The sequence below is a fragment of the Cydia strobilella genome, chromosome 17 (genome assembly GCF_947568885.1).
Source record: "Cydia strobilella chromosome 17, ilCydStro3.1, whole genome shotgun sequence".
Taxonomy (NCBI): domain Eukaryota; kingdom Metazoa; phylum Arthropoda; class Insecta; order Lepidoptera; family Tortricidae; genus Cydia; species Cydia strobilella.
Window position 1 is genome coordinate 9087995 of NC_086057.1, and position 16372 is coordinate 9104366.

At 37.1% G+C, this 16372-nt stretch overlaps 1 protein-coding gene across 1 annotated transcript in view; it reads left to right on the plus strand.

Moving 5' to 3' along the window:
• The window catches only part of LOC134748946 (bumetanide-sensitive sodium-(potassium)-chloride cotransporter), a 55969-nt gene that overhangs the window by 20882 nt on the left and 18715 nt on the right, over positions 1-16372 (plus strand). The window contains exons 2-8 of the mRNA XM_063683814.1: positions 1461-1600; positions 2495-2798; positions 10886-10957; positions 11615-11795; positions 12166-12422; positions 14257-14365; positions 14794-14933. Of these exons, the coding sequence (XP_063539884.1) occupies positions 1566-1600; positions 2495-2798; positions 10886-10957; positions 11615-11795; positions 12166-12422; positions 14257-14365; positions 14794-14933 (1098 nt within the window). The 5' untranslated portion in view covers positions 1461-1565. The remainder of the gene's footprint in view (positions 1-1460; positions 1601-2494; positions 2799-10885; positions 10958-11614; positions 11796-12165; positions 12423-14256; positions 14366-14793; positions 14934-16372) is intronic.

Genomic DNA, 16372 nt, shown 5'->3' on the forward strand with positions numbered 1-16372 from the left:
AATATACAAAATATAGAGTGTTAATACATAAACTTATATCTTTATTTTGCTTATAATTGTGGTACAAAAGCTGGTATAAATATATATTATGGTCACATACATATATGTACCTACTCATATTATAAAGAAAATCCAAATGTATACTCTAACAGCCGTAACAGGCTTTGGAAATTGAGCTGGAGTATAGATATTTTTTTCTTTTAAACAGTTGGTTAAATATTATTTATTTATAACGTACTCTACTAACTTAATTACGTTAGGTACCTTACGTAATTAAGTTAGCCTTGTCATCGAGCATGGCGAATTTGAATAACAAACGTATTAGATACCTATTATTTATGTTGTTGTCAATTGTTACTCGCAGTTTACATTTAAATGTTTACAAGGACAAATCTATAGCCGTTTCAATGAAAGTAGGTTTTTTACTAGGTTTTGCTGATTTTCCTCCTAGATAAACGTGGCGTACTTATTAAAAGTAACGTGATACGCGTGCTGCAATTGTTTTGTCCCACGTGTCCTACCTGGAGAAGTACAGCTATGAGTGGAGGCGTACATACCTATATAGATATAAAACCCTAATTTCTTGCACGAGTTTTTTATTCACCACGATGAATGAACCACGTGTTTGAAAACCATGACTATGACGGTGACATCGCAATATCAGACTAGTGGGGCTTACTTAAATGTTGTTTGACTACTTTGTTAGATTATGACCTTGATAAGGTGGGTTTTATCCCATAAAAACAACGAAAAGTACCTACGAATCAATAAAAACTTATGTGACGCATCTAATTAAACGAAGTTCATGTACGAATTTGAATTTATTTATGTAAACTACTTCGGGGAATTTCCGTATCCCAATATTCCCAATACGGAAATTCCCCGAACCAATCATACTTGATTTGATCTGTTAGGGCTTCGAATCTAGTAAATCAATATATACCAATTAGCGAAAATTGACCATCTGTTATTAGGAATACTGGACTATCTATGCCTACATTCGCATATATATATAGGCAGTGTTGGCCGAAACGTTAATGCAATTAACCACTAACCAGTGCAATAATTGAACCGTAAACTGTAACCGTCCGATACGGTTTACGGTTCAATTTGTACTGGTTAGCGTTCGGCCAACACTGTATATAGGTAACTAATCTAAAAGCTCCTGGCGTAGTTTAGTTTTGACCTGCGGCATCGACAACATTGCTGCTATTCATTATTTCCAATTGATACCTAACCCGTAACTGTCGAAAAAGGAGACGTAAGTTTAAATTCAGAACGCGTATATACCTACCTGTTTTTGACTGTATGACCCATAAGCTCATTGTCTATACATAAGTACATAACTGATTCAGATTACAATGAAGAGGCAATTAAAGTAAAGAAACATAATTAATAATATTTTTAGGGGTGTTTCCTTTCCTGTATAATATATTATTAATTGTAATTATTGTTTGCAGGTTAAGGGATCAACAAACTATGTGGTTGCACAAAGCTGCTACTGAGATCTTCAAACTGTGCGACCTTGCTACGTACATAACGCCTTGTCGGTAGTTCACCGGCGTATGACTATTGAAACAGTCAAAATGGAAGATAACAGGTAATAGACTAAGTATTATAGATTATGATATTATATGTATTTAGTATAGTAGTATTCTATTAGCTTTCGTTTTAAGGTCGCTCATCCCTTCTTCAGAGGGTGCATTATTTCTAATTTGTAAGTAATAAAAAAGTTTGTATATGAAGACGATTCTGTAGGCCTAGCACACGCAGGAGGGGCGCGACAGTATCTCGCCCGCGAGATAGACTACCCGTCTTTTTCTAACTGTATTAATTATAAATTATAAAGACACTAACAGTTTTGAATAAAAAGGTAATCACGGTCCATAATCCCGATCAATATAAGTCTAGTATAAAGACAATGTCGCGTCACTCATGTGCTAGCCCGGCTGGATTGACCATTTTTTTTTTTACTTTAAGGCCGTTCTCTGAGCCAAAAGGCGAAAAATCTCCTTATATGATCGTATTTTTTTAAGAGACGTTAATATTCGTAAACGTGGAAAAGTTCTTGATTATATTATCTCTAATAACGCAGCTTCTGATACACGAATTATGAAACTTGGCTCGATACAATTAATTCCCAAAGTAACCTCTAACTCGGACTTTTAATCAAACTTTACTCGGTTATTTATTATGTGACACTATAAACAAAAAAAGAAGAAAAAAACAATCTAAACTTAAATAGTAATTTGACAGCTTTCGAATTTCGATATTGTAAGGCAATTTTTTAAAATAAATAAAAATCGACAAAATTAGATCAAAATTGACACTTGGCGCGCATTATCTTTCCCGTTCTTTCTTGCGGAATGTGACAGTGATAGCGGCAAACCGATGGAACGGCCTTAAAAGTTATTCCGAATCTTATACCTTATTTAATTCTTTCCTCAGCCGGATAAAACCATCATTCCAACATTACAAATTAGACTTTTTCCAGTCCTAGGTTCACAGTATCGGCCGTGGAGCCGGAGTCGAAGAAGAATGGCATCCACATGGGAGCCAGCATCATCTCGCGGCCCCTCCGATCCTCGGCGGAGACGGCGGAGCGTGGCGTGGCGGTGGTCGTACCTAGCCATCAACCAGATACATGGCTGCATGATGCCGGGTGGCGTCGGAAACGGTCATTGGCACAGCTCACGAGGGAAGCGCTGCCAAGAATGGAGAACTATAGGAATTCAAAAAGGGCGCTCAAGAGGCCGAGCTTGGGTGAGCTACACGGGGACCATCTAATTACTGAAGTGGTAAGTCATCAGTTAGGTACCTACTTAATGAGGACGATATCCAGATAGGTACTTGGTCAAGTCATGGAATTACATCTGACGAAAGTGACGAACTAATAAATAAGTAAAAAAAAAACCGGACAAGGTCAAGTCGGACTCGCCCACCGAGGGTTCCTTACAAATTTAACTATTTTTTACAAATTTATAGTTTCCAGATTTTTCCGTGTACTTGTAGTAAATATAAGACGATATTACTTGCCATATTTCAAAGTTCTAGGTCAACGGAAAGTACCCTATAAATTTAGATTCCCTTGAGAGTAAGTATATAGGTACCTATACCTACGTTTTTTGCGGCATAAACAGCCGTAAGTATCTTTTTTAGGGTTCCGTACCCAAAGGGTAAAAAATGGGATCTTATTACTAAGACTCCGCTGTCCGTCTGTCCGTCTGTCTGGAGCGGTATTTGACATGCGTTAAGTGACGTTTCGTGTTGAACTTCAGTTGAATGGAAGAAATCGTGTGTTGTCGAATAGGTAAATTTGACATTAGCAATACACAGTTAGGTGACAACGAAACCAAACCGAACCACGCCGAGTTCAGAGCCATTTTAAACCGTATAGTAGTAAGAAAACAAAGTTGATTTTTGTTGCATAATTTTTTCAATGAATGAATTTTGGTTGTACCAAATGATACTTTCCACAGTTGATGAACAAATGATTCATTCCACTGTTGAACTGATGTTGAAGCCGAAACTGACAGTTGTGCATCTCGAATAGGGCCCCAGGCTGTATCTCATGAACCGTGACAGTTGAAATTTTCACAGATGATGTATTTCTGTTGCCACTATAACAACAAATACTAAAAACAGAATAATATTAATATTTAAATGGGGCTCCCATACAACAAACGTGATTTTTTTGCTGTTTTTTCCGTAATGGTACGGAACCCTTCGTGCGCGAGTCCGACTCGCACTTGGCCGGTTTTTTAGGTACGTTATCTTAGTTTGACTTTTTCACAGCTTCAAGGGACTATAGACTTGAGTATATATGGTTTTAATCAACTCGATTCCTCCACGCGTTCCCAAGATAAAGGGTCTTGACAGACTGATAAACGGGCCGACAACAAAGTGATCCTATAAGGGTTCCGTTTTTTCCTTTTGAGGTACGCAACCCTATAAATTTACTAACATTTGTATCCAAATAATAATCTAAGTGTAGTACTTGCCATTATTAACAAAAGAAGAATCGTTTAATTTAATGAATTATTTATAGGTAGGTGGTTGAACAATGCGGCAAACAAAGTAATTGGTGTGGAGTTGGAAACGTTTAATTTAATTGATAAATGAGTCAAAGCCGCGGCAAAAGACGCGGCACTAAACAGAAATACTGTAGGTACTGAGGCATGTACCTAATGCGTTTTTATAAATTACTTAAATATATTTTTATAAATTATTTTTAAAAAATCTGATGGGTAAAGTACGGGTACTTTTTTAATTAATTGATAAATATTAAGTATAGACAAAGATTGTTATAACACCGTAATAGATGGATACAGTCTAAGAAAAAAACGTGCCTCGAAAATCACGAAAATTTGATTCTCGATCAGATGGCGCCACTAGCTTTGGCCTACTCTCGTATAGAGGGCGTTGACGGTTTCGTTTGTTATTTATAATTTTAACGCATATCCGTTAAAGAAAATGGGTCAAAATCATATAAACAATAATCAATGCAAATAAAAAAAATCATTTATCCATATTTAAATACATTTTAACGTATTTTTATATATCTTCATTTTTAGTTTTAAAGTATGTCGATAGATGGCAGTGAATTTACAGTGGTTACAAAATTTACTATGACAGTACCGCTCTATTTTATTATATCATCTTTGGTATAGACTATAATCACCGCACCAGTTTTTGATCTTAAAGATAAAGATAAAGATAAAATACATTTATTCGTGACGATCACAACACAAGTACGAACATGTACAGACAACAACAACAAGAAAAGAAGAGATCATCAAGTGTGCATCACGAAATGGACCCAACTCAGCATAATGCTAAGCCAGCGCTGGTCTTCCGTAGGGCCCATTCGGTGATCTTCGATTTTTTGGATATTTTGCAAGTTTTTAAAAACATGTTATTGGTATAATCTTTGTTTACTCGACCTTGTCTCAGTGACGATTATTACTAGCTTAAAATTGTGGGTTCCCATCTCTAAAAAGTGTTATTATACGACACATTTTCTATGATTAAAAAGTCGTTAAGTAACGTTTGTGCATGGCAGAGGCCAAAAATCTTAATGCTAACTGATGCTATAAGAACCTAGTCATTGCAATTATGTTTTATTTGTAAATAACAGATGCACGTAGCTTCCCACTTTATATTAGCTTAATAACCTACGTTGATTAGGTACCTAGAGTTAGAACAAGATAAGTCTGCAGCGATTTTGATACCCAAGACTGTGCAAGTGTTATTTTAAACGCCAAACTTCTGTGAAATTATAACGTTTAAATAACACGTACACAGGCTAGGCTATCAAAATAGATGCAGACGTATATTGGTGTAACTCTTAATATATATTAATAACGTTATGATATAAGGAAGTCCATGCAATGCAAACCTCATAGCTATCGATATCCTTGAACAATTGTAGTAGAATAATAGGTTATCACAATCAATGCCTACATATGAAAGGTAGGTATATGTTACACCGTCTAGTGAATAAAATTAAGAAGTTTGATTGTTATTAGGTACGAGTATTTGTATCCCCATTTGATAGCGAAACTTACTCTCATTGTCAACTACTATGTATGTCACAGTAACGAATTTGAATAGTCTTTGTCGGGTAGGTAATAATAATAAAGTATTATGGACATTACAAATCATAAATTACATTGTAATAGGTGCTTAAATTATTTACCTAGGTCACGTTTATGTGCTTAGAGTGTACATAATGTAACCTAGGTATTTACGAAATACAAACGAAGTCGCGGGCAACAGCTAGTAATTAATAATTAGATGCAATTCGACATACATTTTTTGACACCTATGTAATTGGCCCTAAAGAAGATGCTTAAAAGTAAACGCCTTAAATTCCTTTCCGGCTGTTAACAGCCACTGTGCCAACTGGCGGCTTATGCATCATTTCCACCCCTGAAGCATATAGCTCTAACGACTCTTCTCTGGAGGGCCAATGAAGGCAAGCCAGAGCCGAGAGTCGTGCGGGTTCCCTCCGACCGACGAAGACACGCCGGAGACTGACTGACCGACTCTCGGGAGCACTCAGGTCGGAGGGTTCGTTACTCCCCAACAGCTTGCCACAAGCTGCCCTGCGGGCTTATTCAATTCAATTCGTTATTTAATACTATGTAAAACGTACATGTCAAAAACATACAAAAATAAAAAATAAACACACACACACCCAACTAAAACTAATTAAACCTAAACTACACACATGTTACGTCAATTAACTAAGAAAAAATATCATTACACAATATTAATACCGACAATATGAATTCTTAAAATATTTATATAATTAATGTCCATAAAATTTATTAACACTATAGGCTTTATCAATCAAATTTTTTTTATTGATAAACATCTCATAAAAATAATATCATCATATCTCATATTTATTTATTCTTTAGTCGCCCAAACCTCATAAAAAGTTGCCTCTGATTTCCGGGCTGAAGCTATTGAATATACCAACCACCCTCAATGAGTTTAACATTTCTTCCCGTTTCTATCTGGAGGACGCATTTTAAATTCGCCCTTGTGCTTCCTCATATATTTCGCGACTTCCAGAATGAATAAACTAATGGCCGTCAGAATCTTAAGTTTTTGGAAGTATTGTTTGGTTGGAGTAAAAGGCGGAACCCCAGCCAATATCCTAACGGCCCTTTTTTGCAAAACAAAAACCCTATCTCTATCAGCAGCCAGGCCCCACAAGTCAATTCCATACTGAATAATCGAGTTTACATAAGCATAATATGCCATGCGGACATTTTCACAAGAAAGGGCAGGAGAAAGACGTGACAGCGCGAAACATGCCTGAGCCAATCGACCAGTAATTAAGTCTATGTGCTTATCCCATTTTAATCCACAGTCAAATTATTGTTATTATTTAAATGTAACCCAACAACATACATATCTAAGGATCAAATTGACATTGATTAGTGCTTGAAGCCAGTATCTAGTTATTAATAAGCCGCCGCACCAAAGCTCGTAATTTTCGCTTTACACAGCCTCATTTAATAACTATAATCCGCCACATGTTTACCTCCCGTGCCCCTGGCAAGCTTGTTTTATAATTCTGTGGGAACTAAAACCTGTAATAGCTATTCATAAAACGCATTTTCGAAGTACAGACCTTTACGAGTACCTACCTACATTCTTTAATAAGTATGCATAGGTATATTAGGTAGCTCAGAAGTTAGATTTAAAATCCTTATAAAATCTTACACGATCTTGACTGTCATGGTGGTTAAGTAGATCACTACATCCCAAATCATTACTTACCGTAGGTTGTTACGTTATTAGGGTTCCGTACCCAAAGGGTACAAACGGGACCCTATTACTAAGACTCCACTGTCCGTCTGTCTGTCTGTCTGTCTGTCACCAGGCTGTGTCTCATGAACCGTGATAGCTAGACAGTTGAAATTTTCAAAGATGATGTATTTCTGTTGCCGCTATAAGAACGAATACTAAAAACAGAATAAAATAAATATTTAAGTGGGGTTCCCATAGGTACAACAAACGTGATTTTTTGCCGTTTTATGCGTAATGGTACGGAACCCTTCGTGAGCGAGTCTTACTCACACCTGGCCGGTTTTTAATTATATAATTAGGTGGATTGATTGGGTTACGAAAATAAAACTATACTTATAGGTAACAAGTAACACTAAATATCCGACGATTACAAACGTATAATCTGCATCTTCTCAAATGATTTTTACGCCTAAGACGGTAATCTGTTAAACAAAAGCAATTGTTCCTTTTGTGCGACCGGTCGGCCATTGAGTCTTAGCGTGTGCTACGGTGCTTGCCAGGTGCAGACTATTGAAATTGAAATTGAAATATTTATTGCAGACCGTGGTCCATAGTGTGTTAGTATAGGTACACACTTTTTATGTATAGGGACTATACATAAAAAGTATCTATCTTACACGAAAGTGTTCTACATAATATATGTTCAATGTCACGTTAAGCATAGATAATGTAAGGTTAAAGTGGATAGCCGAGTCTATGCTACGCGCTGCAGACTTCTGGCCGTAAATCGGCGTTTTCTAAAATAAATATTGAAAACCTGATTCTTACAGATCCTGTTGTTTTTTTTGGGTTCAGTTATTTCAACTCAGAACAGAACCACTAGCATATTCAATGCTGATGATAAAAAAAATGTTCCAAAAATTTGTATGAAAATTGTACATTCCACTACGTCACGCACATACAAATGAAAAAAAAAATCACACTAAAACGTGACGTAATGACACACACATTTACATTACACGTACATATTGGGACATCTTTTTTAATGGCAGGATGGAGAATGCTATCGATTCTGAGTAGCATGAGCCCAAAAGAATGTCCTGATTTGAAACCTACCTATACATAGGTAGAAGGTAGAAGATCGAGAAAGCTTGTATGTTTGCCATTTACTATGTTGTGTGCTTCTATTTGGGTGTTTTCTAAAATAAATATTAAAAACCTGATTCTTAATTATACATTAATTGTATAAGCATAACGCAGATTAATGTATACTGGTCAGGTCAGACATGATGAACAGCGATCGCTCATGTTGCGAATAGTTTTTGCCCGAGCGAGCGGCGCGCGCCGCGCCGCGCCGCAGCAGCCTACACCGGTGCGATCCGGATGGCCCCAGCAAATCTACTAGCGTGTCTCTGAATCATTAAAACGTTCACAATGATATCACTTCCCATTGACTTTTTGATCAGTTATTCTTCGAAGTGTCATATTTATGCCGTTTGCCCATTTGCGTTCATGAGTCAACAAGTCAATGAAAATTTGACATATATATTGGGTTTAGATTCTAATTGTATTTGCTATTGCGCCCCTGCCACTTAATAGATGCTTTTACAAGAGCAAACGCACATTTACATGGAAAAGCTTGAGTCAAATAAAATGCAAGTTTACTCGTAGGTATTCCTACTATTACAATATCTACTAAGTACATAGGTACAAGAGTACACCTATGTTAAGCTTTAAGCGCGAGGTATAGTGATATAGATCCATCGGAAGGGTTTTTTTTGTTGTGACCATTCAACATGTTTCAAACATTATTAACTAGTTAATTATATTAGGTATCGTAATTTGTTTAGAAATTCATATATTTAATTCTACGGCCATCAAATCAAGTCACCTTACCAAGTTACATAGTCATAACGTATTGAACTGATCAATATGTACGTAAATAAACAGGATGCCATTTTAAACCGCCCTTCAAACATGTTTGCTCCCACCAAGTAAACACAGCATAAATAACCAACACCATGAATAATCATGTGGTGTAAACCTCACACTATACCGGGTACCCTCGGATTGTTGAGCTTCAAAGCCAAGAATCGTCACTACCACTGGCCCTGCTTCTACTATTCGATTAAGTACATATCTAAAACCAATGCAGCTGACATAGCTTGTCATTTATAAACTCGCTTTTTTGGTTACAATACAATACATTTGCAAACTGTAGTAACTAACCCCCTTATTCATAAAACTTTACGGACCCTGATTTAGTTAAATTATGTTTTACCCCTTTCTTACAAAAACTTAAGTCAAAATGACAGCTAAAGACAAACGATTAATAGCTAATTGGCCAATATGGCGGAGGTAACGACGTGAGCTTGCTTAATTTTGAGATCTACAACACCTTACAACTTGTATGTATGCAGATAGGCTAAGCTACATATACCTATTGATCTCACAAATCACAAAATCATTCGATGATAGCGCTGGCTTGAGGGCTTTAGGCACTGTTGGCAATGTCGCCTGTCAACTATGTGGACGCGCCCTTAGTTGTTTTAATAATATATCGCCATCAATCGCCATTGAGGAGGTATATTTTTCCTATTGTCGATTGCCGAATCGACTCTTCCTCAGTTATAAAGGGATAACTGTAGGTATCATGGATAAAGATGAGTCTTGAATTCTTGATTTGCTTTTCGTATCGACACGAATTAAACTAACTGCTCTGTATTCAACGTAAAATTCTCTTGTAATGCTCAGCTCGCTAACAACGACAAGTGTAATTGTATAGGTATATGAGCCTACGAGTAGTGCAATTCGACACTGTTACAGTACAATGCAAAAACATGTGCCATGGAACAAATCCACTGTAAACGGTTCTTAACTGAAAAATGTATTATGTGTGCACTGTCCAGTTCACAAAAGTGCCTACCTTATTACTTTCAGGTAAAGTCGAATTTACTAACTTATTCCATTCGGTTTATGTTTTAGTTATAGTGTTCAATAGAAACTATGCCATCATCACAGAATAGGAACTGCCACCTGTCAGTCATCAGACCGAATTATCATGCGGCATGTTAACAATGACAACACCGGTACAGCCTAATTGATAAGGCCAGTCCATTCATGATTAAACGATTTAAGCAGTAATATTAGCACAGTCCAGTCTTCTACGTCCCGCTACTCGTTTACACAGACAAACAATTGTTTGAAGTTGATGCCTATGGAGTTCAAAAGAAAACTTTTTCAATGGCTTGTGGAGAAATGTTTTTACAGCATCTCCGATTTTTTAACAGAATAATATAAAACGCTATGTTAACCAATTTTGTAATGTGTAGCTTAAGCTAATATATTTACATAAATGATCTCATTTAGAATTAAGTTTCCATATTGTACGCCTCTCTGAGGCAGGACATGAAGACCATTGTACATTAGAATAACATCCCTGTAACTCATGACCAACAATAAATATTTTGATTGATTGATTGATTGATTGTTTTTTCGCTCCACGCGCCAAATAGAAATAAGAATTGAAGATGGAACATTCGTGAAAGTATTTTAATGTTTTGATTGAATTGGCGTCAAATTGACACCAAAGAAGCTAAATAAATTGCCTTGTTCACAGGACGAGAAGGACCCGAAGCGCGACACCAAGTCACCGACACCGGCCATCGGAATTAAATTAGGATGGATCCAAGTGAGTTTCGCCTTCAAATTCAATCATCAGATGCTTTTACTTTTCCCTCCTCATTGTGTCTTGGCAAGTATTCATCTTGTATAACTGTAGGTATTTTTTTAATATAAATTATCACTTTCGAAATTTCGCTCTGAGGAAATAGGGAGAAAAGAATTGCTCGTTTTTCTGCTGAGAGCACCAGATTTCTACAACAAAAATTGTGCATTTGAGCACAATCTCACCTGATGGTATGTAAGTGCCGATGCAGTCTAGGTGATACTTGGCGGATCCATCCCAAAGTTGGCTACAGTACTCCGGACTTGAGCTACGTAGAGCTGAAGAAGCTATCCCGGTGTAAAGTACCGCTTGACCTTAGAGAAGAACGCCCCAAAGTTCAGGTTAAACGAGATACTCGTGCCAAGCAGCTGAAGATGGTTGAATATCGGTATGGACACATCCCGAAATATCGGATTCAGGCCGAAAGGATTACGTTTCGCAGAGAACAGCCTGCGCTTTGGTATTTATCATTTTTGCAAATATTTTTGAAGACATGTTCTCCTTAAATAAATATAATAGAAAAGAGTTTAAGCACTAAAGCTCATTAAGCTCCAGCCACACCTTTTCGTCGTCTGCGGTAACGGTGAGTCCAACATCTTTAAAAAAAAACTTTTGTTCCAGGGCGTGCTCATACCATGTCTGCTCAACATCTGGGGCGTGATGCTGTTCCTGCGCATCTCGTGGGTGGTGTCGCAGGCGGGCATCGGGATGTCGCTGGTCATCATCGCCATCTCGGCCGTCGTGTGCGTCATCACAACACTATCCATGAGCGCTATATGCACCAACGGCGAGGTCAAAGGAGGTTCGTATCTTTACTTCGAAATACTCAAAAAAAAGCCAATGCTCTCGACATAGCTCCGCCATAACTAGCAGCTGATGAGCTGTGCGTGTGCGGCAGCGTTTCAATAAGTCATTCTACTGTAAGTGATAAACCATACCAAAATGCCCTTTGCCCGAAGGTTGACTAGTAGAGAATGCCTTTTAGCATTAAGTCCGCCTTTTGTACATTTGTATTTTCTTTTGTGCAATGAAGATAAAATAAATAAAATGCTTTTAAAATCCTTGCCATAAAATTGGCAAGGGTTTTAAAAGCATTTTGGTATGATTTATGCATAGCCAATTTCTATCATCTTCAACAACAAAAATTGCTTAGTTATTTTAATTCACTTTAGGTGGCATCTACTACATCATCTCCCGCTCCCTCGGCCCTGAGTTCGGCGCGTCCGTTGGCATCATCTTTGCGTTCGCTAACGCAGTGGCGGCTAGCATGAACACCATCGGCTTCTGCGACTCACTAAATGACCTGTTAGGCCCGGGCGGGGGGATATTCTCCGACAAGATGAATGATACAAGACTGATCGGGAGCATAGCTCTGCTGGTCATGTGCATCATTTGCGCGGTTGGCATGGATTGGGAAAGCAAGGCTCAGGTAAGATTAGTTAAATTTTTTCCTGTAAAAGAATGGGCATACTTATGCATTTACGTAGCTTTGCCTCTCTCTTTGTCTTTTCTTCAACAGTAACTAAGACATAAGGGACCAAGCAAAAATCCATAATAATAATTTTTTTACTATTATAGTATGCCACGCTAATTGACAACATGTGACGTCATGGGGCTGGTCACAGAACTATATCTTGATATATTTCTGTGGGGCTGGTAACCCGATGCCACACAAATGAAGGATGTAATGACCGGAGCGCGGCCACTGTTTTCACTCGACGGTATTGGCTGTTTTTATTTAGGTCATTACTAAGTATTCAAGTTCGGGACTTTAGATTCCATTTAACGACGTTTCAGTGAAACCACTTTTTTTTAATAAGGTATCGATAACGCACATGTGAATTGCATATTAGAACTAATATAAATCAATGGAAACCTAACCAGTGTCCCTTTTGGGCCCATAACCTGTTAAAGTAAGCATTCCATAGGGCGCATTTTTCTCAAAGCCTTTCAGACAATGGTACATATAGGATAATGTGATGGCAATATTAATAAGCATCTTCTGAGGGCCACTTTCATAGTTTATTTTATAAGCTACCTACCTTGTTGAGCGATTGTCTCTGTGCAAACAAAACTTCAGGTGAAAAATTACAGCTCTTGATATTATAGATACTTTTTATAGTATGTATCTACTTGTACTTCTAATTACTTTTAAATTGTTCGTATGACAAGATTTATGAGACAGAGGAACCTTCCGGAAATGATACTTCTGTCGGCGTGTTCGGATGAGTTAGCTGTTTTATTAAATGGCAGAAATTAAGGTGCGCCAAATGGATGTAACCGCAACTATTGTTTTATTATATAATTATAATTGCTTTTGAAATGAAACAACCATAAGGATGACTCACATTGCACCTTGAGTGGTTATTACCCAGTATACTTTCATGAAATTGCTCTAATTGCACGATGTTCAATTATATATATGCTTTGCTAAAGGATGGAAGAAATAGGACGTACCAATTCATTTCCCGTAAATTTTCTGGCGTCGAATCCGTGTCGCCACAGATTTCGGTGGAGGAGGGTGCAGGGTAGTGCTGTTTATTATACTGTGGTGCAGGTGCAAAGCCAAAATTAAACTGCAATGTTTCTGTAGCTATTTAGTGTTACATTAAGCTAGTTTATTATGTTTCGAGCCTTGCACGGTTTAACATTTAGTTGTATATTAGTAACATTTTGACATCTTAAGTAATACATAGCATGTTACAGATCTTCTTTATATTATAACTGTTATCATTATGATCACGGAAAAGATTATCCTAAATAAAACAAAGGTTTTGTAAACGTACACATGAGTTAGTTCAACTACAGTTATGAAAAACATTTGGGTCACGGGTTTGATCTGAAATGCTTTTATCGGCTTAGAATTAAAACTAAAATTTATTATTTAGTAACTATGTCTAAAATTAATCATAATCCATGTTTACGATTGGTATCCATGAACTGTTTACCTAATAAAATCGCCTTGAATAAATTCATAGAAAGCTATACTAAGCTTACAATAAAGGGTGTTCGGATAGCCCAACACACATATATGGCTCATTAGTTGTTTTATTTAATGTCTCTAAACTAACTACATGCAGTTTACAACCATTAAGCTCAGATTAAAGATTCGAGTATGTAGTTATATTGCCGACTACTGAGGTACAACCAATTCAATCCAACAATCAAATCCATAATACAACTCGCATGCGACATCTCGCGACGTTTAAACGGTTCTTAAGAGATAATGTAGAAGATTTGACCTTTGGACTGTAAATTTACAGAATTTCCTGATCGCAATCATCATCGCTGCAATAGTGGACTTCGTGGTCGGAACACTCATGGGACCACAACACAACGTTTCCATCGCGCGCGGCTTCGTGGGACTCAGCTGTAAGTTTTACAAATTAATCAACAGGCAATCATAATAGTCCGTGCACTGCTGCTGTACATCCACGTCTTGAATTATTTCATATTACCTAGGTATACAATTCCTTGGTCAAATCTACGTACGAAAATATGTTGAATACGAGACATTACTCGTCCATCCTTAAGTTCCCACTATAAAAAAATTCCAACTTCAACTTTGAAATAAATAATATATTTAATATTTTGATGTAGTCATACTAACAGTTATATACCTTAAAGATTTTATATACTAGAGAAATTGGGAAGGATACCGGTACCGCCGTGGCCGGCCGGCCTAGAGGTCATGCTAAGCTGAAAACGCCGGTTCGATTCCGGCCTGGGCCACTGGAGGGCTTGCTCATTATTTCTTTAGAATGATTTATTTCAGTTTATAATTTTCCAACTTCTTTCAGCGCAAACGTTCAGCAACAACTTCTACCCGGACTGGCGGTTCAGCGAGGGCCTGAACCAGGACTTCTTCAGCGTGTTCGCTATCTTCTTCCCGTCGGTCACCGGTATCCAGGCCGGCGCCAACATCTCCGGCGACCTCAAGGTACGCTGTGGAATAGACACTTCTCCACTCAGTACCAAGTTACCAACTTCTATCCGAACTGGCGGTTCAGTCTGTAAAAGAGTATAACATTTTATCTAGCGAACTTTAGAATGACTTCGATCCATCGAGCTACAGACACACAATAAGTTAAATTGTTTCACGTCAATCAAGTAATCATATTTCTTAAAAATACAAGGAACAAAAAAGACCGCACATTATTAGAGCCTTTAACTATTTTTAACGTATGGCAAAAAAACTTACACAAAGGAGACGACTTGATAATTGCACACGTCATCCTTTGTATTTTTCTTTACTGACTTGATACTAGTATATAATTTTTCTAGCTCGTTTTGGCATTTCGTAGACGGGTGTATTTTAAAATGAAACTTTTGCGTCATTCTCTGGTCATTTTGTTTCGATTTTGACAAAAATAACTATGACATAAGAAACACCTTCGTAATATAATTTGAATGATACATAAGGCACATATTTTAAGTAAAGAGTTTAGGAACAATAATAAATTGAAATAAATTTGACCAGTCATTTTCCTGGATAATAAAACCAGGAAAATAACGACAATTAATGTATTTTACGACTACGGTTAAATCATATACCTACATATTTTACGTGTTATCTATACAGGAAAATAAGGATGATATGAGTAATTAACTGGTAAAAAATAATCTGACACAAACTCGTTCTAGGTGCTTAAAAATCAATCCAGGAAATTACATTTTACGAAGACGAAATTTTTTTCTCGTGAATGGCACACCTTATAATTGCAACTAATGCACTTACTACATAATGTCTGAAAAGTGACGTTAGTATCTTTGGCTAATCAAATATCCGTTGGTATTTGAGAAAAGGCGTATTCAGACTATTGTACGTGTGATAAAGAAATAATGGTCGACCAGCGTTAAAATAAAAGATTATTGCACTAAGTAATGCATAATCTTATGCGAAATTTAATCACCTGTCCAATGATGATATATGGAACTTTAATGTAAGTCATACAGATAAGAAGTTATGCTAATTAATGTTAAGGAGAGAACGGCAAGTGTGACACGTCTCACACTTACTGCACGCAGTAACACTTAACTTTGGATATTTTCTAGGGTTCCGTACCTCAAAAGGAAAAACGGAAACCTTATACTTTGTACACACTGTGTACATTGTATACTGGGCGACGCCAATCGCCGGTTGACGTCAAAACAAAATCAATTAACTGGCCGGTGGGCGAGTCCATTTCAAAATCGTTGTTGGCTTTCCTCGAGTCGGGGAAATTACCTATTAAGTACTATACTTAGCTTAAGGGTTATTGGTAAAAATAATATTTCTGAGTGCTCTTTGCGGTAGGAACTTTTACAACTTTCCTTTTCTAGTCTAGCAGATGAATCATTAGAAGAAGACTTTGAAATAAGAATAAAATGATACCTACA